This window comes from Nerophis lumbriciformis, linkage group LG11 (assembly GCF_033978685.3).
Source record: "Nerophis lumbriciformis linkage group LG11, RoL_Nlum_v2.1, whole genome shotgun sequence".
NCBI classification, from domain to species: Eukaryota; Metazoa; Chordata; class Actinopteri; order Syngnathiformes; family Syngnathidae; genus Nerophis; species Nerophis lumbriciformis.
Window position 1 is genome coordinate 32,492,213 of NC_084558.2, and position 27,795 is coordinate 32,520,007.

The 27,795-nt window shown below is 39.6% G+C and overlaps 1 protein-coding gene across 6 annotated transcripts in view; it reads right to left on the reverse strand.

Annotated features, from left to right (window-relative positions):
* The window catches only part of gabbr1b (gamma-aminobutyric acid (GABA) B receptor, 1b), a 580,862-nt gene that overhangs the window by 172,023 nt on the left and 381,044 nt on the right, over positions 1 to 27,795 (reverse strand). For all 6 annotated transcript variants that reach the window (XM_061966778.2, XM_061966776.2, XM_061966777.2 and 3 more), the window contains 3 exons: positions 26,317 to 26,418; positions 10,102 to 10,167; positions 6,317 to 6,508 (listed from right to left, as the gene is read on the reverse strand). In XM_061966778.2, coding sequence (XP_061822762.1) covers positions 6,317 to 6,508; positions 10,102 to 10,167; positions 26,317 to 26,418 — 360 coding nt within the window. The remainder of the gene's footprint in view (positions 1 to 6,316; positions 6,509 to 10,101; positions 10,168 to 26,316; positions 26,419 to 27,795) is intronic.

The window sequence follows — 27,795 nt, forward strand, 5'->3', positions numbered from 1 at the left end:
TACAGTGTCAAAGTCACGCCAACCTCACTCTCTTGGCTACTGTCTGCTTCAATGTTTTACCCTCTGTTTGTTTCTATAAGCAGCAGCTCATCCTCCATACAGTACAGGCCAAACGTTTGGACACACCTTCTCATTCAATGGGTTTTCCTTATTTTCATGACTATTTACATTGTAGATTGTCACCGAAGGCATCAAAACTATGAATGAACACGTGAAGTTATGTACTTAACAAAATAAGGTGAAATAACTAAAAACATGTTTTTTATTCTAGTTTCTTCAAAATAGCCACTCTTTTGCTCAAACAAAATCTCGTTGTTCATGTATGACTTAAGTGTTATTATGACAATGACAATAAAGGAATTGATTGATTTTCTCTGATTACTGTTTGGCACACTCTTGGCATTCTCTTGATGAGCTTCAAGAGGTAGTCACCTGAAAGGGTTTTCACTTCACAGGTGTCATAGTTTTGATGCCTTCAGTGACAAATCTACAAATAGTCATGCAAATAAAGAAAACACATTGAAATGATAAGGTATCCAAACTTTTGGCCTGTACTGTATATTCAACTTCAAAAAGATAAGGTTATGAATCGTCATTTGTCCAAAAATAGTCATCTTAATTGTTTATTACCAAGTCTGCCATGATTAGAAAACACTCGCGTTTGTTTCCGGAAAGACGAACAAACATTTGTTGCCGGAAGTCAGAAGTGTGCTGCTATGGAAACAGAAATACATGCGCTGAGAAAATGAGTTCAGGTAATTAAAATTACAAAATTCGGTAAACATTGTACATATCATATTATGAACGTTTCTGTTACTACATTATATAGCTACTTGCAGTGTGTATAAAAATGTTGACTAAGGGTTTTGAAATTGTTTTGAAGGGCTTGGAAGGCTACAACGGTGATTTCCATTAGCCACATTTTCCAAGCGTTTTTTTAATCATCTTTAAAATCCTATTAAAAAAGACATATGTGTTCTTGTCTCTAATAATGATTGTAAACGATAAGCAAAAAAAAAAAAAAAGTGCAGTTCCCCTTCAAGGAATTTAGTGATTTCAAACAGTGAGTGCACAACAGGGCTAGTCACAGTGTGTCTGTGTGTAAGCAGGGCCGTTGTGTAAGTAGAAGGACAGTTCAGCTATCGTATATTCCGGACTATAAACTGCTACTTTTTTCCTGAGCTTTGAACCCGGCGGCTTATACAAAGGTGTGGCTAATCTATGGATTTTTCTTTGCTGGACAGGATTAAGTAAATAAATCAAACAATATACTAAAATTATTCACTTTAAGAAACTGTTCAAACCCACAGTAATTTAAAAAGTACCTCGACGAATAATGCTGATAACTTAAACTTATTAAAAAAGGAAACCATTCTTTTTCATCTCATATAAGATATCAATGACTTTTCTGATTTGTTTGATGAACTGTTTTACTGTTGTGTTATAGACACCAGTTAAAACAATTACCGGTAAGGTATTTAAATAAAAATGTACTAAATCTGCCTATATTAATATCTCATTTCACAACGTACTGGTACATACTGTACCTGAGGATTATAGCCCGGTCCAGGTAATATATGAAAATAAAACATTTTCTTTTAGAATTTAGTGGGGGTGGCTTATATGCCGGTGCAGTTTATAGTCCGGAATATACAGTAGTTGTTGTTGATTTGGCTTTGTTATTAAAGAGATAGATGATCTATCACCCCTTCGTTATGTTTATTTGATAAACAGTACTGCAGTGGTCACCAACCTTTCAAGCTCAAGATACCTGGTCTCAGTCATGAACCAAGATATGATGTGTTATTATCATCATTAGTCAATGTCAACATTTTGGCTGTCATTTTGTCTTTTGCCGTTTTATCAATTTTCACCCTTTTTTTTGTTGCTTTGTTTAAAGGGGAACATTATCACAATTTCAGAAGGGTTAAAACCATTAAAAATCAGTTCCCAGTGGCTTATTTTATTTTTCGAAGTTTTTTTGAAAAATTTTACCCATCACGCAATATCCCTAAAAAAAGCTTCAAAGTGCCTGATTTTAACCATCGTTGTATACACCCGTCCATTTTCCTGTGACGTCACATAGTGATGCCAACACAAACAAACATGGCGCATAGAACAGCAAGCTATAGCGACATTAGCTCTGAGTCAAACTCGGATTTCAGTGGTTTAAGCGATTCAACAGATTACTCATGTATTGAAACGGATGGTTGTAGTGTGGAGGCAGGTAGCGAAAACGAAATTGAAGAAGAAACTGAAGCTATTGAGCCATACCGGTTTGAACCGTATGCAAGCGAAACCGACGAAAACGACACGACAGCCAGCGACACGGGAGAAAGCGAGGACGAATTCGGCGATCGCCTTCTAACCAACGATTGATATGTGTTTGTTTGGCATTAAAGGAAACTAACAACTATGAACTAGGTTTACAGCATATGAAATACATTTGGCAACAACATGCACTTTGAGAGTGCAGACAGCCCAATTTTCATCAATTAATATATTCTGTAGACATACTCTCATTCGCTCTCTTTTCCTGAAAGCTGATCTGTCCAGTTTTGGAGTTGATGTCAGCAGGCCAGGGAAGCTAGGGTCGATATTCTTCTCTTGATCATCTTCGGTGGCATAAGGGACGGTGTGAGCCAAGACATCCAAGGGGGTTTAGCTCGCTCGTCTGCGGGAACAAACTGCCGCCATTGCTTGCCGTGCTACCGAGGTCTTTTGTCCCTGATTAGCTCACACACTCCGGCATATTCAATGGGGGTCTGGCGGCAGATTTCTTTGACTTTATCGTTGGAAATGCATCTGCTTTGAGTGTCGCAGGATATCCACACATTCTTGCCATCTCTGTCGTAGCATAGCTTTTGTCGGTAAAGTGTGCGGAACAAACGTCCAATTTCTTGCCACTTTCGCATCTTTGGGCCACTGGTGCAACCAGTGGCCCACCCTTACACCCTTCGACAACACACCGACGAGGCATGATGTCTCCAAGGTACGGAAAACAGTCGAAAAAACGGAAAATAACAGAGCTGATTTGACTCGGTGTTTGAGAAAATGGCGGATAGCTTCCCGATGTGACGTCACAACGTGACGTCATCGCTCCGAGAGCGAATAATAGAAAGGCGTTTAATTCGCCAAAATTCACCCATTTAGAGTTCGGAAATCGATTAAAAAATTATATGGTCTTTTTTCTGCAACATCAAGGTATATATTGACGCTTACATAGGTCTGGTGATAATGTTCCCCTTTAATTTGTGTATGCAGTGTTTAAGGGCCAATGACAAACGGGTGACAGGCCGCAGATGGCACAAAAAGCAGTACTTTTGGAGCAATGTTCACAAACTCTCTCTGGCTTGTTAACCTCCTGTCCCAAGTGAATCATCTTGATCGTGTTTGAGAGGACAGTTGTTTGATGTTATATGCTGGAAAAGGTTTGATGCGTGGCAACAGTCCGCCTTAATGTGCTGTGAAAGCTCAATGATTTACTTTTGTATTATGGATGTCATGTAACGCACATTTATGTGCCTGTTGGTCACTCCGGGATGGAAGTGCACTGACGTCATAATGCATTGATTTTTCTAATATTTATTTGGGACTTGAGTACCAAAAGATCGACTTGTCGATCCTGATCAACGAGTTGGCAATAATTGTGTTCAAAGTGCACAAACTTTTACTAAAATATGGACATTTGTCGAGGCTGGATCCCATTATTGATATTTACATTGTTTCTTATGGAAAAATGTGCTTTAATTTACAAATATTTCTATTTACCAACCCACTTAAGTTCATAAATTGTGATTCCACTGTATTCAAATTATGAATAAGAACTCCTACTTCGTGGACGTTCACTTATTGCGGCTGGGTTTTGAATCAATTATTAGCAATAAAGGATGCACAAATTTACTTAATATTTATCCATTTCCAGTGCATCCGGTCCCTGGTTTATATTGTTTCATATTATGCTGTTTTGTTGTTGTGATGGATAAGTTACCTAAAATTGTACTTCTGATCTCAGCGGTTTGGTCTGTAAATTGAATATTTGCTCGATAACGAGTTATGTGCACATGGTGGAAGACTATGTAGCTACACTGACAATAATCTATCTGTAATGATCAGAGCAACTTGTCTATCCATTTTCTATGGCAGCAACAGAGACTACTACAGAATGAAGAAATATTAGGAATCTTTGCAAAGACAAGAAAACTCACATGGATGAGTTGAAGTCATGAAAGCATTGCTCATAGACAGCATTGACAAGAAGATAATGAAAGACAAAAAAACAAGTATGGAAGACAAACAACCATTGTTGAAATTCTAGGGAACTGCAAGGACTATCGGTGGAAGAGGGGTTAGTGCATCTGCCTCACAATACGAAGGTCCTGAGTAGTCTTGGGTTCAATCCCGGGCTCGGGATCTTTCTGTGTGGAGTTTGCATGTCCTCCCCGTGACTGCGTGGGTTCCCTCCGGATACTCCGGCTTCCTCCCACCTCCAAAGACATGCACCTGGGGATAGGTTGATTGGCAACACTAAATTGGCCCTAGTGTGTGAATGTGAGTGTGAATGTTGTCTGTCTATCTGTGTTGGCCCTGCGATGAGGTGGCGATTTGTCCAGGGTGTACCCCGCCTTCCGCCCGATTGGAGCTGAGATAGGCTCCAGCGACCCCAAAGGGAATAAGCGGTAGAAAATGGATGGATGGATGGATGCAAGGACTATCGCCCATGAAAGAAAACAACCAAAGGCAAGTCATTGTACTCACTAAAATATGGAAAAAACAACTCTTTGATTTAAAGGCTATCAACCTAACCTGACCAGCTCTTGTAAATAGTTAAGGTGTGACATAGGGTTATACCGGTACTAGTATAGTATCACGGTACTAATGAATCAAAAATGGTACTATACTCTGTTTGAAAAGTACCGGTTCCCATTATTTTTTTCCATTTTTTTTTTTTTAACGGGCATGACGGCACGCCGTCACGTCATGACATTGCTGGGTTTACGAGCAGAGGACCGTGTTCGGCAGCACACAATCACGGAGCACTTACAAGCAGACAGTGTGTAGACAGAAAAGGGAGAATGGGCGCATTTTGGTCTAAAAACGGACAATAAAGGTGAACCTATAACACTGAAACGCCCTCAGGAAGAGGTGCTTTAAGACATGGTTAGCAGCTAACATCCATCTGGAGTCGGCAGTGTTTTAGCTACTTCTAAATCACTAATCCTCGCCTCCATGGCGACGAATAAAGTACGTTTCTTAAAAGTATCATCCCTGCAGGATGAGTAATAGCTAAACATGCTTCACTACACACTTTAAGAGGATACCACAGCTCACTGGCGTCACCGCTAACAAAAGCTAACGCGCCTGAACGTAAACATATGCCATGGTTGGATCGATACCTGACATCCACTGTAATGATACCAAGTACAATAGCGTATTTAGTCGATACTACGATTACATCCATATTTTTTATCGTCACAAAATCTTTTTTCCTTTTTTAAAAATTAATATATTGTTTACAAACTCAGGAAATATGTCCCTGGACACATGAGGTCTTAAATTATGACCAATGTATGATCCTGTAACGACTTGGTATTGGATCGATACCTAAATTTGTGGTATCATCCAAAACTAATGTAAAGTATCCAAAGAACAAAAGAATAAGTGATTCTTACATTTTAACAGAAGTGTAGATAGAACATGTTGAAATGGAAAACAACCAAATATTAACAGCAAATGAACAAGTGGATTAATAATCCATTTTTACAGCTTGTCCTTTATAATTTTGACCAAAATAATAGAATGAGAAATGACACAATATGTTACTGCAGTTTTTTTGCTTGCTTACTACTAAAACAAAGTTGTCTAGTATGTTTACTATTTTATTTCAGGCCAAAATTATTATTTGATTGCAATAAGAAACATTTTTAATGTACTGTAAGATTTTTTGTCAAAATAAAGCCAATAATGCATTTTTTGTGGTACCCTTTGTTTAGAAAAGTATCTAAATACATTTTGGTACCAGTACCGATACCAAAATATTGGTATCACGACAACCCTAGTGTGACACGAACTCAAGAAGATTTACGAGAGTTAAGTTGATCAAGTGTACTCCACAAATTGTTTACCTTTTTCAAGTGCAGTCTTACAAACATTCGAAATAACCTAACATTTACAATATTTGTATCATTGTGGTCGGAATAAGAAATGATTCAAGAAAGAATCATGATTAGAATTTGTTGTATTATTTTGATTTTATCACGTAATGATAATTATGCAACGCACCCCTCTTCAGCCGCAACGATATGATAACTCTTACCAGGTTGGAAGCTCCTCGCACAGTTTCTGGATTGAGCATGACGATCTCAGTGGTCACATGACCTTCCACAGCTTCTGTCATTTGCTCCACTGTACAGTTGATGGAAGGGTCTTTAATTTTAAACCAGTTGTCTGCGTACCAGCCAATGAGGAACCACACGTATTTCTTTCCATACAGCTTTTCCTTGTAGACCTGTAGAGGGACAGAGCTTCAGTGGGAGGGACAACATATGACTCATGCGCAACTGTGATGGGAATTAATTTCTATTTAGGGGAGGGTGACACAAGCTGGGCGGTAGATTTTATACTGTCCCTTTCCCCTTTTCTTAGCCCTAAACACTTTGTTTTGCGTGTTCACGTCAATCAAGTGGTGTCCAATTACTCTGTCAGGTAAGGGCCCTCGAAACGAAGTGAGCTCGGGTACCTCCCGATTTGGATTGAGCCTAATCCGAATTCTCCCTCTTACGCCTTCCCCAGTCATTTTACCGTCCCCCTTGGCCCTGAAAATTGAGTGCCATGGAGAAATGTTGGAAATACGCCATTTGAATTTGGATGTCGCTTGAGCCTCGCTACGTCATCAACCCTCGCAGTGACGTAACGCAGATGCGACAAATGTTTGTTTACTCTCAAGATGCCGTTGCACGTGATGTTTGTTTGGGCTCTTTTTATTTTCTTATTTCCTCTCTACTTTAAGAAGACGACAGTGGAGAAGATAATGATTTCCGTGTAATATCTAAGTGCTGGCGCATCGTCTTACGGTATATAAAATGTGTTTTATGGAGTGAAATGATTATATGTAAGCTTGAGCTAGGTTTTATGAAATCCACTATTTAACTTATTTCATCCATTTTTTTTAACTGATTCATTTGTTAGCAGTATAGCACTCAATATCTAGGGAGGTACCCGAGCTCACTTTGTTTTGAGGGCTAACACTTGGCCACTTGATTGACATGAACACTCAAAACCAAGTGTTTAGGACTAAGACAAGGGGAAAGGGAGAGTATTCCGATTGGGCCTTAGTCTATTTACTTAGTATGCTATGTTCTGAATATAACAGATTATTCTGATTGCACTTTGACTGTTCAATTAAATAATTCATATTTAAAAAAGATTAATGTTTTTGGGTTTTGCAGTACTGACCGCCAAAATCTCCATTTGAGAGAATAATTTATATGCCCTTGGGTTCTTTTTTATTACTTCAAATGCCAAGCATTGTTAAGGTACTTTATTATAACATTTCAAAAACCCATCAGATTTTACAGAGACCTTAAAAATGACAAGGACTGCAGAGTATTCTTGTGCGTATTCTGTGCATTCTACCTAAAATGTATTTAGTTGAAAATCTAACTTGAAGGATAGCCACGGCATTGTTAATTTTCTACAAATTGTTTACACATACAAACATAACTGCAGCTGTATTGTTGTTGTTGTGCCTGCCCTTATAATACCTTATGAGGCCATTAATTAATTGTTTAGATGTTGATCAGGTGTGTTCTATGACACAGATTTTGATAACATTCACTGACTATATACTACCATTCAACTACAGTCAACCCTGTCTATAGCAACCAATCAAGGGTAACAGCAAAGTGTCCACTAGAGAGAAGTAGGCAGCCACTTTAAACTTGCAGCTTTCTTAATTTTTCGGCCAATACCTTTAAATGTTTTTTACCTTGCGTGTGTGATTGGGTGAGTCAAATAGCACTTGTTGGGAAATCCTCATTCACACAGACACAAGAGCAAAGTTGACTAATAAATCGAATAACTTGATTCTTATCTGTTTGATCTTTACACATGCTGTTCATCTTTTATCTGGCATTTGTCTAAAAGTTTGATATCTTTCTAATAATATATATGTATGTTTAAGAAATAAGTGTACTGTTACTGAAATTTGCAGCATTACTTGCCTAACAAAGGAACTAATTAGCAATCGCTAACACCCACCTTTATAACAAACACAGTCAATCTTGAAAGGAGAATGAACTGAAAGGAAATAGCTGCTGCCTACTAATATTTTGAAAGTTTAGGGAAAGTGCTTGTTGGCACGGGCTTGTGTGCAGAAGTAAATGTAGTACATAGGGCACCACCCCGTATGTGAATATCCCTAATAGGTATCAAGCAAGTGTCTTCATTTGATGCCGTTGCGTGCTATCTATATCGGCTGAATAGATAGAACATGGCCGTCAAAGACACGGCTGTACCAAGCGTGCGGTTAATTTGAATGCCTCACTGTCCGCCAGTGTCGCCAGTCTCTTCAGGTAAGAAAACTTAAACATTATTTGAAGAAAGCACAAAACACTTTATATTGTAGCAATTTTTGATATTAGTGACCTTGAAAGGGAGTAAAAAACTATTCTGGGATGCAAAATAAGTGGCTGCGTTCAATTTCCGAACTTACTGTTGTCTTTGGAGTGCCTAAATGTGTTCATACAGAGAATTACGACAAAATACAGTGCGCTGCCAGTACCCGGCTGTAGCACTAAAATGGTGAGTGTGCAGTAATGGGCTGTGTCTCAAATCCAGCACTTCCACCATTACTGGCTTGAATAGGTATACTGTGTCCAATTTGTCAGTGTTGTGCTGTCCCTAATCGATTAGCAGCATGTTTGTTTTCTGTTTGTAACTTTCCACCGCGACCGGTTGCTCCCCAGATGACATTATTTCCAGTTTGTCCCTCCCCTTTCGCTTTGTAGCCAACATGGCGACATTCACCTTTTTGGGCAATCTGAGTCGGACATGTGGGTACTGACAGCAGTACTTCTCAGTAGGAGTGTAATGGAGGCCAGCTAGTGTGGCTGGGCCATGTGTTCGGTAGTAAACCTCACTCCCAGAGGACTTCAAGAGTGTGATGGCTGCTGTGTTAGCGAGCCCAGGCTTTTAGCTCGGTTCTTTGGTCCCTTGCCTTTATCCCATTCGACACAGGGACGCGAACCCTGGTCTTCTGCATGAGAGGCGAGTGTGCTGCCCACCGAGCTAAAAGCTAACTCGGCGGCTAGTACACGCTTGAAGACTTCAGGGAGTGCGGTTTACTAACATACACATGGCATATACTTATGCACTCAAATAAGTTTGTGAGTGTAAGTATGAAAGTGCACAATTTGAGAAACAGCTATCGACCCTTATGACATCTTGGATACATACCAGATGGGGAGGGAATAAATTACAATAACGTCGTCAGTTGAGGCACAACCAGTATCGGTGGAAAATTGTGAACTGAGAAGAAGAAACTGGTAAATAATGCAATTGTCATTTTTGTCAAGTTCGCAATGACAGTAATCGATTATGTGACAGAACTACTCAGTGGCCTAGTGGTTAGAGTGTCCGCCCTGACATCGGTAGGTTGTGAGTTCAAACCCCGGCCGAGTCATACCAAAGACTATAACAATGGGACCCATTACCTCCCTGCTTGGCACTCAGCATCAAGGGTTGGAATTGGGGGTTAAATCACCAAAATTTATTCCCGGGCGTGGCCACCGCTGCTGCCCACTGCTCCCCTCACCTCCCAGGGGGTGATCAAGGGTGATGGGTCAAATGCAGAGAATAATTTTGCCGCACCTAGTGTGTGTGTGACAATCATTGGTACTTTGACTTTAACTACACTACCAACATTTGCGAACTGAGGAACAAAGTACACTGTGAACACTGTATTCAACTGTACTGACAGAAGTATTGGATTTGCGATGCCGCCAAATGGCACAAAATACATGAAAACTTTAATTTAATTATGAACTGGTAGTCTCATTCTAAATAAACATCATACAATAACATTAGATTCCAAGCATTTACCTCACAAAAGACCTTCCTGGCTTCAGTCTCATAGAAGAGGCCAACAATGATTCGGGCATCTTGACGCTTAGGAATGTGAGAAAGAAAAGAACAGTCACCCACGGGGCTGGACATGAAAAGAACAGTACAACAGGCTTCACAATCAGGATGTGTGGGACACAGGAGCCAACACAGCAGTAGTTCTTCTCTCCACTGGTGATAGTCATGCTGTTGCCATGGTTTCCATTCCACTAACTAATTAATCTTGTGCATTAAACTAGGCCGGCATGTGTGGCGAGGTCACTCTTAGGGGAACTGCACTTTTTTTTGGAACTTTGCCTATCATGCACAATCATTATGACAGACAAGAACACATCTTTTCTTTTTTTACGATTTTAAAGACGATAAAAAAACGCGGCTAACAGGAGTCACCGTTGTAGCCTTTAAAACCCTCAAAAAATATATAATATTATATATAATATATAATGTAATGACAGACACGACCATAACAATATGTAGTATGTACAATATTTACCGTATTTTGGTATTTTTATGCGCAACCGGAACTAATTTTCAGCGCATTTATTTCCGTTTCCATAGCAACGCACTTCCCACTTCCTGCAAGAAATGTGTTTCTACTCCAGAATTAATGCAGCACATCACCGTACACTACAGCACATGAAATGTGGACTAATATTTTACAGATACTGTAATATGATTGTTCATGTTTTTTTCAGTACAAATTGGTGTTCTATCGAAGTGTTGTGCATTACAAACTCAAACACGTTTTGTGTTGTTGCAGAAGCTAGCTTATTTCTTGCTGCAGTTAGCTTTTACGGCTAATACCATAGCATGGCGATGTGTTACTACACTAGAAAAAGAGCTTTTCAGTGTTCGGTCTTACAATAACAATGTCGCAACAGCTTGGTTATTATACGGGTTATGGAACGTAAGTTAAGTATTGTTGATGGTTTTTTAATGCATTTTTAAAGTGACTTAAAAGGTAGAATGGAATACTCCCATTAGCTACATTGCTAGCCACCAAGAATGAATGCAAAAATAAAACAAAACCTCTTGTCTTGTCTCTCATAATGATTGTGAACGATAGGCAAAATTCCCCAAAAAGTGCAGTTCCCCTTTAAGGGTGTGGGTACGAGAATGAAAGTAAGTAAGGCTAACCGGTAAAGTAGGCATGCATTCCTTTAGTTGATAATTGTACTGGTTTAATTTATTTCAAACATGCTTAAAAATGTTACATTTAGGAACATCATGTTTAAATTCTTGTCCAAAAAATTAGTAGGGAGAAGCTCCATCCATCCATCTTCTACCGCTTATCCAAGGGGGCAGCAGCAGCCCAGACTTTCATCTCCCTAGCTACTTCGTCCAGATCCCCCAGGGGCAAGCTGGGACACATAATCTCCCCAACGTGTCCTGGGTCTTCCCTGTGGCCTCCTCCCGGCCGGACTTGCCCTAAACACCTCCCCAGTGAGGCGTCCGGGGGACATCCTGAACAGATGCCCTAACCACATCATCTGGCTCCTCTCAAAGTGGAGGAGCAGAGCCTCTACTCCAAAGTCATTCCTAATGACGAGCTTATCACCCTATCTCTAGGGAAAAGCTGAGTTTATTTAAATCGTACCCCTTCTCCACACTCATTCTTTCATTAAACTGTACATTAAATAATTAAATATCAGTAACATAAACCTACAGGGAGAAGTTTAATAAGACCACGGAGTTTGACGAGGTTTTGGCAAACCATCAAAACGATATAGAGATATATTTAGGGGCAGGACACTTCACCCTTGCCCCCAGTGCCGCTCACACTGGTGAATGAAAGATGGTGGTGTATGTGCAAACTGGCATACTGCATTTGTGAAAATAATCTAGAACAAAACATACTGTGTTGTCTTTATGTATCAGTAAGAGATCAGGCCAGCAGTCACTGCAATGTGTCTTTAAGTCAAAATGAAAAAAAAAGAAAAACGGCTTGAATCACAACAAGACTCATGAGCAATAAAATCCACTGGTTTACTTGCACTCATGTCAGTCTACCCCAGGACAGCTGTGGCTACAAATGTAGCTTACCACCAACAGGTGTGAATGAATGATGGGTTCTCACTTCTCTGTGAAGCGCTTTGAGTCCCTAGAAAAGCGCTATATAAATCGAATCCTTTATTATTATTATTATTATATTCGCTGACGTAATACTTCGGAAAAATGGCACCTTACAACATCACAATGTTGCACACAGTGCTTTACAGGACCAATAACTTAAAATCAAGTAAAACCACGCATATTAAAACAGTAAAAAACAAACACACAAAAATAAAACATTTAATTCTGATGCCTGGGAATGCTCCGGGCATACCCAGCTGGGTGGAGGCCCCATGTGTAGACCTACCACACGCTAGACGGACTATGTCTCGAAGCTGGCCTGGGAACACACTGACATTTCTACAAAGTAACTGGAAGCCACAGACGGGTAATTCTGGGCTTCCCTACTGAGACTAAGCCTCTACGACCCGTATGGCTCCAGTGCATGGATGGATGCAGAAACCTTATGCTAACTGACTAATGTAATTTGACGTCAACAAAATGAGCACTGATTTTTGTGTAATGTTCAGCATGAGTGCAAGTAAACCAGTGGATTTTATTGCTCATGAGTCTTGTGATTCAAGCCGTTTTTTTTTTTTTTTCATTTTGACTTAAAGACACATTGCAGTGACTGCTGGCCTGATCTCTTACTGATACATAAAGACAACACAGTATGTTTTGTTCTAGATTATTTTCACAAATGCAGTATTCAAAAGCAAGCAGATAATTAGCTAAACAAAACACGTCACATTTAGTCTGGTGGTATTGGGGTCCAGCGGTCAACTGGTTGCCTTTATGCTTTTATGGTTATTATTACATAACACTTACATCAATGAACTCAAGATCAGTGTTTGAGTTTATTTCGAACATGCAAGCATACAACATGATTCATCACATTTTCCAGTTTCTCTTTTCAACATGTTCGAAAAGGAGTAGGAAGAAGCAGAGCTTATTTAATCCTACCCCTCTTCTTTTACATAACAGGTGCAAAAACTTTTGTTCACTTCCTGTTCTCAATTTATTCACAACATACTCCATGTCTGTCTATCTGTGTTGGCCCTGCGATGAGGTGGCGACTTGTCCAGGGTGTACCCCGCCTTCCGCCCGAATGCAGCTGAGATAGGCTCCAGCACCCCCCTGTCACGATGATATCATTCATTCGTTTATCCTGATCCATTTCATCTATGATATTTCACAGCATGTTGTTGTCTTCTTGAAGGGTCTTCATTTGTTGGCGCATATCTTCTTGAAGGGTCTTCATTTGTTGGCGCATATCTTCTTGAAGGGTCTTCATTTGTTGGCAAGTATCAGAGGCTTCTTTTTTTCTGGTGGTATTCTGAGTTTGCAGACTTTCTATATTTTGCTGCAGACTTTTCACATCTTGTTTGTGTTCTGTTGTTGCTTTTCTCAGATCTTTTTTAATTTCTTTAATTTCTTCTTTCCATCCATCCATCATTTCTTTCCATTCTGCTTTCATTCCTTCTTTAAATTCATGGAATAGTTTTTGTAGTATCCCTTCTTGATTCCCATCATGTCCTGTGTCCAACCTCAAATCTTGTTCCCCTTTGTCAGCTGACACCGAACGTTTCGGGTTGTCAGTTTTTCCTTTAGCTTTTGGCATTGCGGCAGGTGGCTGACGTCAGTGCCTCTCGTGTCTTAAACGGCAGTTGCTTCTTTAGCGACTTGCAGCACTTTTAACTTTTTTGTTTCAACAATTTCGTACCTTTCACCGTTCAGAGATCAATTTGAGGTGTCAGCCTGTCAACTTATATCACTCTGCGTCGTCAGAAGCACTTTAAAAACATCTATAAACTCGCCGTTGCTAGGCAACCGCTTTGAATTGCGGTAAGGCGCCATTGGCTTGAGGCTAACGGCTCTTCCAACTCGCCTTATTTCAGCGTATCAGTGCCTCTCAACTGACCAAAATCAGGTCGAAGATGGCAGGTGTTGGAATAATTGTTTGTAAGTTATCACAAAAGAAACGTTGTATTATGAATGCTGTCTTTCGAGGCCTAACAAGAGGAAGAATGCTCGTGAAACGCCACTGTGATTTCAACACGGACAGATGGCAGGATCTGCTCAACTTCCAGAGGAACTCTCTTTGAAGTGTTAAACGAACTCTCTCTGAAGTATTTCACAAACTCTCTTCCAACTATTTGGTAACCGAGGTCAACGCTATTTACGACCCGCTGCCCTCTTGAAGTTGCCGTGGTCAGGAGACGGGAGGGGTTATCCATTGTCCTCCAACACCTGCCCCAGCTGGATCCAGGAAGAGGCCAGCCCGAGACATCCTCTTCTTGGACTTCAATGAGACCGAAAACAATGACTGTTTTACATACTTCCTATTTCTAATGAGACATGTGTTGGTGCGTGAACATTGAATATCTAATAAAAGAGGAGACAAAAACCTTCTTCGTCAGAGCGTGGTGCAGGACTGTACAGAGAGTGCAGTGGCCATGTCTCTCCTCAATATTGAGTCCAAATTGAATTCTGTCTCTGTTTGATTCCTTGCCTTTTGTCTTGTTTAATAGATGTCCTTTTTTTTTTTTAACGTGACAGCAGGTGACTTTCCTGTGGCTGTGATCTCAAATCAGTGGTCAAAATCTTCAGACTTAACAAAAACTCCGGTAGCAGAAGCGGAACCTTTTTCTTTGCGTCCTTTCTCATTGACAGGAAGTGACGTGAAAGTTTGGCAAATTACTTTTAAAAAGCTATTACCGTATTTTTCGGACTATAAGTCGCAGTTTTTTTCATAGTTTGGCCGGGCTCCAGTGCGACTTATATATGTTTTTTTCTTTCTTTATTATGCATTTTCAGCAGATGCGACTTATACTCAGGTGCGACTTATACTTCGAAAAATACGGTAATTATAGTAATTTGTTACTAATCCTCAATATGCATACCCCTTTACCAAAATCCCCAATGTACGTGCGAAGGAACATTTTTTATTTGTTTTGGGTTTGTCTTGCTCTCCTGACTTTTGTGGTCATCAAACAATAAAAAAAAAAAAATCCTAGTGAGACTTCTCTGACTTGCAAGATTAAGATCCCATGGTGGCTTGGAGGTAATGTAGTTGTTTGTCTGTTAGTCAGCATCTTCACTCAAAACGTTATGGGCAGATATTCATCAAACTTTCAAGAAATGTTCGAAATGGTAAAAGGGACAAGTCATTACATTTTTGGCGGTGATACAAATTATTTCTACAATGTTACCTTACGTTTATAGTGCTAGAACTTCTGTATATGTGTATGCTAATGGCCCTGCAGACACAAATACAATGGATACCTGACAAGAGGGTTAATTCAGTTTATTTCATTCCGCTGTAGTTTTTGTTTGCTAAAAATGTCCTGTGTTTTATTCTAATGGTGATCAGAACATTTAAGATAATATCTGTATAAGGTATCTATTCCTGTACTTACCTCTAATAATAAATCTGACCATTATAACAGTGTATTTTCTGTGAAAAACGTACACACTTGAATGAGGATTTAGTGCATTTATCAACCATAGCTAACATTTGCCTCAGCGATCACACGTGAGGAGGTTAAGCAAACAGCAAAACACCCCCACAGCCACATGCCGCACAAGGCTGCGGATTCACTGATCTGACGCTCACATGTTCTCATCACTGTCATGATGATGGAGGCAGAGTGAGACAGGCTGTACAAGCAGTAAAACACTATTTTTGGACATCGGGAGAAGTGCAGCACAGCTCTTAGGGTGTCTGAGATGCAAAATCCACAGCCTGGTTGTCAACATACGTGACAGCAGGACTTATCTGCGTTCATTAAAATAAAAGCTGCAAGCCCTCTTGCAGTATGATACACCAGAATATCTGCAACTCTGTTCTACTCATCATACAGTACATTCCAGAAAAGCTCATTTATGCATAGCTTAGCTTATGTTGAATGGGTCCAGTATGCTGCAAAATACAATTTGGTGATCAAATGATTACATGGCATAGATTCAGTGAATTTTGGGCATTATCGAAAAATGCAACAGTAATGATATTAACAGTAATGATATTATCGAATTAATATTTAATTTGGTCTTACTTAAAGTTACTATAAATTGGTGCTCTTCATCTTCCAGTGAAAGGGAATCGTTTTTGTTCGGGGTGTAAAAACATATTCCACCAAATATAGTGGGGCATAGCTAACATCATAGTGGGGTTAGTGGGGCATAGAAAAGTTTGGGAGCAAATTAAATATTGCTGTTTATAATACAGGGACAATTTTGGCCCGCAGCTACAGAAAAATACAGTTATTTAATGACTGAATTCCTTAAGGCCCTGAAACACATACTTGCCAACCTTGAGACCTCCGATTTCGGGAGGTGGGGGTTGGGGGGCGTGGTTAGGGCGTGGTTAAGAGGGGAGGAGTATATTTACAGCTAGAATTCACCAACTCAAGTATTTCATATATATATATATATATATATATATGTATGTATGAAATACTTGACTTTCAGTGAATTCTAGCTATATATATATTTATTTATTTTATTACATATATAAATAAAAGAAATACTTGAATTTCAGTGTTCATTTATTTACACATATACACACACATAACACTCATCTACTCATTGTTGTACTTGAAAGTACAATGCAATACAATTCCGGGGAAATGGCACCTATCAAATACACAGTAATGAAAACACAGTTGTTCTACTAACTGTACTGTGTGTTATGAGAGTAGAGTATGTGTGTGTGTGGCCCTTTAATAGGTGACAGCATGTGAGGTGAGTGACGTCAGTGAGTGTGTGGGCGAGAGAAGAGAGGGAGCGGTAGCGTAAATGCGGGGAGGGACTAGTTTGTTTTGTGTTGGATTGGCTGTGTGCAAGCAATCAATAAAGCAAGATTTGCAACTAATCGCTGGACTCATCATTCACCCTAAAGTCGTCCGCTGTGGAGACCCACAGGTGAAGGGTGTTGCCCCGAGCATACATCGGCCCTGGAGAAGTGTCTCCCCTGCGCTCTTCAACTACGGTCTCGTTCTTCTGCTTCGTCTCCTTGTGTGCGCACAGGTCCGCATGGAGCTGGAGGGGGCGTGGCCTCCAGCTCCGGCTGAATTCCGGGAGATTTTTGGGAGAAAATTTCTTCCGGGAGGTTTTCGGGAGAGGCGCTGAATTTCGGGAGTCTCCCGGAAAATCCGGGAGGGTTGGCAAGTATGCTGAAACAGGACCTTTTGATTGGTAGACAGGGGCTGTGGTTCCCCTTTTAAAGAAGGGTGACCGGAGGGTGTTTCAACTACAGAGGCAGCAAACTCCTTAATCTCCCGAGGGAAAATCTGTTTTTGAGTGCTTGAGAGGAGTTACGGCCGGGGCCACCTTAATGCACGGGTTTACCTGGGCTGTGGCCCAGGGGGCCCCATCCTCTACTGGGCCGCCGATTTTGACGCCGGAATACAATGATTGGTGTTCATAGCTGTCAATCAGACAGCTCAGCTTTGTGTAGCGATTGTGTACGCTTTCTCTCGGCTGCATTGTTCTTTCCTACCGCTCAGGTACAGGAGGTGCAATGCAGTTTATGTCCCAGCTGTGGATATTGGACCAGCTCTACACCCTTGCAAGGGTACTTGAGCGTTTATGGGCGTTTGTCCAACATGTGCTTTATGGAACGCCTTTGACTGTGTCCCTTGCGGGGCGGTTCTAGAAACCATGGCATGCTACTACGTGAGCAGGAGCTTACTTCGTATTGTTAGAAGGAAGCTGCTGACTGTAAACGTTAGCATCTGCCAAGGCTGCCCCTTTTCACCTGTTTTGTCATTGACAAACATTCTAGGCACAGCCACAGCATTGAAGGAGATGGCACCCTTTGGGTTGGGAGCTTGGTCTTGACCCAGGTGGAAACGCTTAATTACTAAGTACCACAGAAACAGTGTTCACGATGAGGGAAGGTGGCAGCGCAAGATCTGAAGATGGATATGCCCAGAGTGTACAGTAATAAGGTGGCTGTACCGGTACACTGTGGTGAAGAGTAAGCTGAGCCGGTAGGTAAAGCTCTCGACTTGCAAGTGGCTCTACGTTGCTATGAGGGATGGGAATTGAAAACCTGTTGTTATTCAGAACCTGTTCCCAGTGAATCAATTCCTAGGAATCGCTTGCCATTTTTGAAGCAATTCTCTTAACAATTCCGTGAATAGCGTCATTACACAACGTGCGTAGTGACGTAAATACAACAGGTAGTAACAAACGCCGCCTATGGTGTTAGCGCTTTTATTTGTTACATTGAAATGATTGACTTCTCATTTAGATGAAAATGACGAGAGACAGACTGTGACTCGCTCCGAGGCTGGCAATACCCCCTCCAGTTCTTGTCTGCCGCTAGACCAGGGGTCGGGAACCTTTTTGGCTGAGAGAGCCATGAAAGCCAAATTTTTTTAAATGTATTTCCGTGAGAGCCATATAATATTTTTTAACACTGAATACAACTAAATGCGTGCATTTTTAAGTAAGACCAACATCTTCGTAACAAACACACCCAAGTTCTCCGGGTGTCTCTGCCACTACGCAATTAAGGAGTCACGGGTGGGACCTGATATTCAGCTGGGAATGATTAATACATTAAATAAACACAAGACATGTATAACTATTAGCCACAAGACGATCAGGCTTATATTTAATATGCCACAAATTAATCCCGCATAACAAACACCTCCCCCCTCCCGTCCATATAACCCACCAATATAAATCAAACACCTGCACAACACACTCAATACCACAGCCCAAAGTGCAGTTCACCTCCCCAAAGTTAATACAACACATATTTCCCCAAAGTCCCCAAAGTCCCCAAAGTTACGTACGTGACATGCACGTAGCGGCATGCACGTACGGGCAAGCGATCAAATGTTTGGAAGCCGCAGCAGCGTACTCACGGTACCGCGTTTGCGCATCCAACTCAAAGTCCTCCTGGAAAGAGTCTCTGTTGTCCCAGTTCTCCACAGGTCAATGGAAAGTCCACAAAAAAGGTCAAAAATGAGGATTCTTCCATGAAGTGGCTCCGTAGCAAAAAACTCTGTGTCTGACAGGTGCTCCAGGTGGTTTGTGACGTCACTTTCCGCTTCCGCCCGGTCTGATATCTTATATCCCCACGTTACATATTTAATATTAACATGATTATTTAATACGCCTGTAACAGTTTATAATAAGGAAATGGATGACATAATAAGTATATATATATATTTTTTTTTTCCCCAGCTGTGCACAAGTTAACTGTGACTGGCAATATTTATTATACATATACATATCGATGGACCCCTATGGCCACTACATCTTTAGAGTATAATAAGTCTCTTATTATTTTTAATAACATTGTTATTCTGAAGCTAACCAATAATAAAAAAAAGTACTTCTTACCATTAATGCGTCTTCTTGAACAGATGCGATAGAAAACGGATGGATGGATTAAAATGCATGACAATGTTTTATATTTTGAACGTTATTTTTAACACTGTGATTACCAGCGGAATTATTAATTACTTATCGTGTTAAATAGAATAAAAAGTACTTTATTGATCCATGGGGAAATTCAGCACCATTAAGCAATGTCAGCTAAGATTTATCTGAGAGCCAGATGCAGTCATCAAAAGAGCCACATCTGGCTCGAGAGCCATAGGTTCCTACCCCTGCGCTAGACGAATGTCACCAAGCAGCGACTAAGTTTATGGTTAAAATTTTGCATACAGTTGTTACATTAGACACTCCTTTTTTCGGTAGGTGAATGTTCAATTGTAGACAAAGAAAAGTCGCATGTTTTCATCCCACCAGATTTGACTTTTCAATAAACAGGTGAAACTCAAAAAAATTGACTGTCGTGTAAATTTCCATTTACTGTATGTCAGCAATTCAACTTCAAATATGAAACTAATATGTGATTAAAGACTACAAATATAAAACTCATTACATGCAAAGTGAAATATGTCAAGCCTTTATTTATTAGAATGTTGATGATCATGGCTTACAGTTTATAGACCCCAAATTTTTCCAAATTTTCAATTCAAGGTTTTCATAAGCTGTAAGCAATAATAATCGAAAAGATAATAAATAAAAGCTTGACATATGTCACTTTGCATATAATGAGTTAATATCAAATTTTAATAATGTTATATTATTGTGGAATTTCAACATATGGTTATTGTTGTTAAATTCTACAGAAGAATATTTATTTTTTACATTAATTTTCTAAAACAATATTTTTTTTCTATTCAACTTACAGTATGTCCCTCTTAAGACTTCACAGTTGGCTTTTAAGGTCATGTTACCTGTAAACTAAACAACATTGATGCTCATCCACCTTTGTTTCTATTTTTTTCCCAAATAAGAATCGATAAGAGAACCCATAAAGAACCGAATTGTTAAGCAGAATCGAAAGTGGAATCGGAATCGGAAAAATCTTATCAAGTCCCATCCCTAGTCCCTATACCTTCACCTACGGTCACAAGTTTAGGGTAGCGACCGAAATGAGCAAGATCACGGGTACAAGCGATCAAAATTAGTTCCCTTCGTAGGGTGGTTGGAATCACCCTAAGAGACTAGTTGCCTATTGGACGCCTCCCTGGTGAGGTGTTCTGGGCAGGCCCAGCCGGAAGATGGCTGCCCAAGGGTAGATTTAAAAAACACTGGTGGGATTATGTATCACAGCTGGCCTGGGAACGCCTTGGTGTTCCTTCAGTGGAACTGGAAGAGATGGCCAGAGAGTCCTTACAGCAGGGGTGTCAAACTCAAATACAGAGTGGGACAAAATTTCAAACTGAACAAAGCCGCGGGCCAAAGTTGAACAAATTAACCTTTAACGTACTCTACGAGCGATCGTCACGTCCGCTTTGCATCCATTCTAACATTGTTCAGACCCAGTCACAAGATATATGCGGCTTCTGTACCACACACGAGCGAATGCAACACATACTTCATCAACAGCGATACAGGTTACACTGAGGGTGCCAGTATAAAACACTTTAACACTGTTAGAAATATATGCCACACTGTGAATCCACACCAAACAAGAATGACAAACACATTTCGGGAGAACATCCGCACCGTAACACAACAGAACAAATACCCAGAATCCTTTGCAGCACTAACTCTTCCGGGACGCTACAAAATACACCCCCGCTACCAACAAACCTCCCTCCCCACACACACACACACCTTGTAGCGTCCCGGAAGAGTTAGTGCTGCAAAGGGTTCTGGTTTGGTGTGGATTCACAGTGTGGCGTATATTTCTAACAGTGTTAAAGTTTTTTAATCGGCTACCCTCAGTGTATCGCTGTTGATGAAGTATGCGTTGCATTCTAATGTGTGTGCGTGCAGAAGCCACACATGTTATGTGACTTGGCCAGCACTCGTTTGGCTGGCTGGCTGGCTGGCGTTTGGAAGACTCCCGGGAGGATCAACGGGCCAAATTTGGCCTGCGGGCCAGAGTTTGACACCCATGCCTTACAGAGATTACTGCCTCTGCGACCCATATACTGTAATCGAAAGAAAATGGATGGATTTTATTTCATATTGGTGAACTTATTACTTGAACGCATTAAAATAATCCCCTCAATTCCCCCCAAAAATGGATTAACTCGCTGGAATATAAAGACAATACATCCATAAATGTGGATGCATATGCAAAAGTGCAATATATTTATCTGTACAGTAATCTATTTATTTATATCTGAACCTTTTTGCTTTTTTATCCTGTACTACCATGAGGTAATGCAGCAAAATTTTGTTCTTATCTGTACTGTAAAGTTCAAATTTGAATGACAATAAAAAGGAAGTCTGAGTAGGGATGATGTTTGATAAGAAATTATCGAGTTCGAGCCTATTATTGAATCCTCTTATCGAACCGATTCCTTATCGAACCGATTCCTTATCGATTCTCTTATCGAGTCCAGATAGATTGTTGTATATGGAAAAAAACACACAATATTTAGTTTAACAAATCACTTCACATTCTCAACTGCTCGCTACTATAGTATTACCATATCTGAGTTATTGTGCAGAAATGTGGGGAAATAACTACAAATGTGCGCTACATTCGTTAACCATGTTACATAAAAAGGTCATACATAATGTTGGATATAGAGAACATACAAACACTTTATTTATTGAGTCAAAAATATTAAAGTTCGATGATTTGGTAAAATTGCAAACAGCTAAAATGATGTGGAATTAAATGATGGAATGGATTAAGTAAAGAAGTTAAACATTGTACTGATATGATCCAGTTTAAGAGGTTGTTCAAATGAATAGTACTTACAAAGTTCAAAGAAGAAGAATTATGAGAAATACTTTCAACCTTATTGAAAATAAGATATTCTTCATCTCAGTATAAAAATAATGACTGAATTAATTAATTACATATTACAAAAATGTTGTATATAATAATTCACAGATATTTTATTATAAAAAGGTCAGTAAATGATGTATATATTTGTCGAATCATGTTTTGTGTTATGTTCTGTTAGTTTTGGACTTCCGTAGTTGTTTTGTGCACTTCGGGGGTTTGTTTTAGTCACCATGGTTACTTATGATTTTCACCTGCCTTGTACGCGCACCTGTTGCTCATCACAGTTTTTTTTGATTGATTGAGACTTTTATTAGTAGGTTGCACAGTGAAGTACATATTCCGTACAATTGACTACTAAATGGTAACACCCGAATAAGTTTTTCAAATTGTTTAAGTCGGGGTCCACTATTGATTCATGTTACAGATATATACTATCATATATACTATCATCATAATAGAGAGACTCTATTTAAGCCTGCCTTTTCCGGTCACTCTTCGTGGCTTCATTGTTTGCATTTGCAACAGTTACGTTGGCATTCTGGTTTTCGAGCGCATGATTCCTGTGCTAAGTTACCTTAGCTTCTAGTATTCCTGTGTTAAGTAAGTTTTTGCTTTAGCTTCTTGTGCGAACGGCACGCTTTCTTTTTGTTTCGTTCCTGTCTTTTGTAATGTGTATGATTTATGAGAAATAAATCATCTCCTACCTGCACGCTGGTCGTCAGTTTTGCGTCCCGGGAGAACTAACCGCAGCACGCTGCACCCCACCGTGACAAATGACTTAGCTACGTGACGTCATTTCTTGTGATGTCACACGGGGCATTTCTTGTCGGGACGGGAGTCGTTCCCAGGGATTCGAATAAAGAACCAACTCTTTTTCTTTACTATAGTGGTCTCGATAACGGGTACCGGTTCTCAAAAAGGGATACGAGTCCGAGGACTGGGTTCTTTTCTTATCGGAAAACCGGTTTCGAGCATCATCCCTAAGTCTGAGTCTTAGTACGTAGTTATAATTATATTTATATTAATCAAATATTTGATTTAATATTGTATTTAACTTGCTTGTCACAAAATTCTATAAAAAATAAAAATGTTTTCTCTTTTAAATACTTTCAGTGTTTCAAAAGTACATATTTGGCACTGCTATTAGCTAACATGTCCATGATACCCATCTCTAATCACGACACTGGAAAGCTTTACATATGTTTGTCCTTGTTGGCCTCCAGTACTTTACATGAGTGTTCTCTTTCTTGTTTTCGCACTTGATACTGATTAACACGTCTAGCTATTATGTCTTCCTGCCTGCCTCGTCGCTTTGCCTAAGCCAGGGGTGTCAAACTTATTTTAGCTCTGGGGCCGCATGGAGGAAAATCTGTGCACACACGGTCTGGACTATTCAAATCATGGCAATAAAACTAAAAAATAAAGACAACTTCAGATTGTTTTCTTTGTCTTACTTTGGCCAAAAATAGAACAAACACATTCTGAAAATATTACAATAAAAATATAGAAAAAAATACCGGCAGTGGTAAGGTTTAGATCCATGAAGGAAAGAAGAAAGTTAATGAATGTTTATAACTGAATACATTTACATATGCATAAACATTTGTTTTCTTTTTTATAATTTTTTTTTAATGAATTAACGTTTATGACAACCTTTTTCCAAAACACAATATAGAATGTGAGATATAACAAGATAATGCATACATTCATCATTTGTTTTTAAAACGGTTACAAAAAAGTGGGACCCCAAACATTTACTATGGGACCCCATTTTTATGACTTGATGGAGTCCCTGGGACCCAATTTAGGAAATACCTAGCACCAACACTGATGGAGTATTGGTGCGGGCAAAACAGCAGCAGGAGGCTGTGGCCTGCGGGCCGGTTCTAACACTAATCAAATATCATCCTGGGGGCCATAGATAATGAATTTGCGGGCCGGATCTGGCCCGCGGGCCTTGACTTTGACACCCCTGGCCTAGTGCTTAATTTGTTTGGGGCGGTGTGGCTTGGTTTGTAGAACGGCCGTGCTAGCAACTTGAGGGTTCCAGGTTCGATCCCCGCTTCCGCCATTCTGGTCAATGCCGTTGTGTATATTCCTTTTTTATCATCAATCCATGTTTCTGTGACAGTGATCACTTTGAAGGGTTTGATGAATCGATTCAAAATGTAGTTGCAATTTGTGTACAAGCTTCTGCTGTTAAGATAAATAATAGACAATTTGTTATCACATTTAATGTTGCTATTATATTGTTAATCTGTATAATAAAATAATTATTACTGATGTGGGAGAAAACAGTTGTATCTGGATCTGTATCATTCTCCAAATTTTGTTTTTTATGGTCTTTGTTGCAAAAGTTTTTCAGTTCCATATTTTCTTATTCAGCAATCTTGAATGTTGTTTCAATAATCTCTATAAGTGTAGGTGGATGCGCTCCTGAATCTAGGTCGCGTTTAGTGGTCTCTTGGAATATAGTAGTGTAGGTGTTGAATTTAGGTGTTTGTTTTCCATCGGACTCCATTATCATCGTTGTTGTCAGAGCAGTGTCAACTTCAATATTTGTCTAGGTCCTTGATGTCAAGGACAAGTTCTCTTGTTTCTGGACCGCCTTTTAGCTTGATGTACATTTTACAGTTGGCGTTCCAATTTCCCTGAATTCTTCCTTGCTTTCTCAAGTTGCGTGCTTTCTTGGCAATTTCAGCATTACGTTTTGTGAGGTGCATTCCTCTACATATTTGTACCCTTCAGCTGCTTTCCATGTTTCAGCAGTGCCATTTTAGATTTTCTCTTAACGAGTTTCATGAGGATGACCGGAGTGATGTTGTTGTTTCTTCCATTCAGTAGGATGCCTGTTTCGATGGTATTAATGTCAATTTCAATGTTCATTGATTGCAGAAAGTCACGATGATATCATTCATTTGTTTATACTGATCCATTTCATCTATGGTATTCCTCAGAATGGTGTTGTCCCGTTCCACTGCAATAACTTCCTCTTGGCGAATCTTCACTTCACTGTCTTGTGTTACTATTGTGAGTTTGCAGACTTTCTATATTTTCCTGCAGACTTCTCAGATCTTTGTGTTCCAATGTTAGGTCTGCTTTGAGTTTTAATCTTACTCTTTTCATGTCTGCTATGTGATCTAATTTTCCATTTTCGATGTCATGGACTATTTTTTTTAGCATCAAGGTTTGCTTCCCTTCATGTCCTGTGTCCAGAGAATCATTTGAATCAGATGACACCAAAGGTTTCAGAATTTGGAATTTTCTTCTAGATTTTGACATTGCAGCTGACGTCAGGGCCTCTCGTATCAGCTCGCTAACGGCAGTTGCTTCTTTAGCGACTTGCGGCACTTTTCACTTGTTTATTTCAACAATTTTGTACCTTGCGCCATTCAGAGATCAACTTGAGGTGTCAGCCTGTCAACTTATAGCACTCTGTGTCGTCGGGAGGACTTTAAAACAGCTTCAAACTCTTGCCGTAGCTTCTGGTTGCGAGGCAACCACTTGGAATTGTGTTGGGGCCGTTGGCTTGAGGCTAATGGCTCTTCCAACTCGCCTTATTTCAGCAAATCAATGCCTCTCACCGGACCAAACTCAGTTCGAAGATGCCAGGTAACTCTCCTGGGGCTGTGATCACAAATCAGTGGTCAATCTGCAAATGTATCAAAAACCCCAGCGGCAAATGCACAGCCTTTGTCTTTGAGTTTTCTCCCATTGACAGGAAGTGACGTTATACTTTCCTGAAGCCTTCTCGATGTGAGTACTTGAATAAAGACTTTGTTTTTGTAAATAACTGTTTTAGTCCCTGCATCCGACCAATACAAGATTTTTGCACTAATATACAGCAGTTAACTTTGTACCTTGAGGTTTTTTACAGCCACAGCAGGGTCACTCAGGAAGCTTTGGCGAACGCTGATTTCAATCCCAGCTTCCTTCACCCTCTCTTCTAGATCATCCAGGGTCTGTCAAACACAAACATATTTTTTATGTATTTTCTAAATCTATTTCTATGTAAAAACAGTTGCATCAGATGACAGTGTTGGAAGAAGTTAGTGGAACAGATGCAATGTTCCATGTTATCAGTAAGCCAAACTACATTTGGCTTACTGATAACATGGAACTGATGCAATGTTCCATGTTATCAGTAAGCCAAACTACATTTGGCTTACTGATAACATGGAACATTGCATCAGTTCCACTAACTTCTTCCAATGACATGACAAACAGTAACATGCATGTAATGTTCCAATCACAAACAAACTGTAACAATATACACATGTTTTTGTAGTACCAAATAATATACACTGCAAAAACAGCTTTGAAACAAGTTACATTTTGTTGTTAATTCACGTTACCCCTAAACAAGTTAATTTGAAACAAGTTCAAATTATCTTAAAAAGAAACAACTTATCTTATTTCAAACAAAACAATCTGCCAATGGGGTAGGCAAAATTTGTTCCGCTAGAATTCTTAAAACAAAGTATTTTTCTTGTGACTATAAGAATGTAATGACTCCTAAAAGAAGAAATTAGGTCCAAGTTTAAACAAGTTTTCCTTCACATTACATGGCTAGATTTAATTAAAATGTCCTTATTCCAAGGCAAGATTAAACCAAATGTTTTTTTAGATTCATAAGTTCAGATACAATTTATTTATATGGGGCTACATTTAATCAAAATGAAATTAAACATTCTATAATTAGGATTCTTCTTCTTTATGACAAGAAATCTGTGCTCTTAAAATTGCAAGATGTTCTAATGTTATGCTTGTTTTTTTAATTTTTTTATTTAACCTTTATTTAACCAGGAAAAAATCCCATTGAGAATACAAACTATTTTTCAAGGGAGTCCTGGCCAAGAGGCAGCAAAGTTACACATTCACATTACACATTAAAATGACAGGACAGACATCAAGTAAAACAGTTACAGATAACTAACTAAATAAATAAATAAATGCTCTCAGTTTAGATTTAAATTATTTTAAGGATAAGCATTCAGTCAGCTTTCAGTCTCTTTGTAGCATTTTCCAAGCACAAGGAGCTGCATAGACAAAAGCTTTTTCCCCAGCTCAGTGCGAGCAAAAGGGACAAAGAGCAACAGTTGATCATTGGATCTCAGTGCATAAGAGTTTGTACTTCTCTGTGAAATCAATGTACAAATGTAATCGGGCAATAGTCCCAGAAGAGCCTTGTAAATAAACGTGTACCAATGACACTGTCTCCTATTGGACAGAAAAGGCCATCCCACCCGAGAGTACAAGTCAAAGTGGTGTGTCATGGCTCTACAGTTTGTGATGAACCTCAAAGAAGCATGGTAAACACAGTCCACCATGTGAAGACA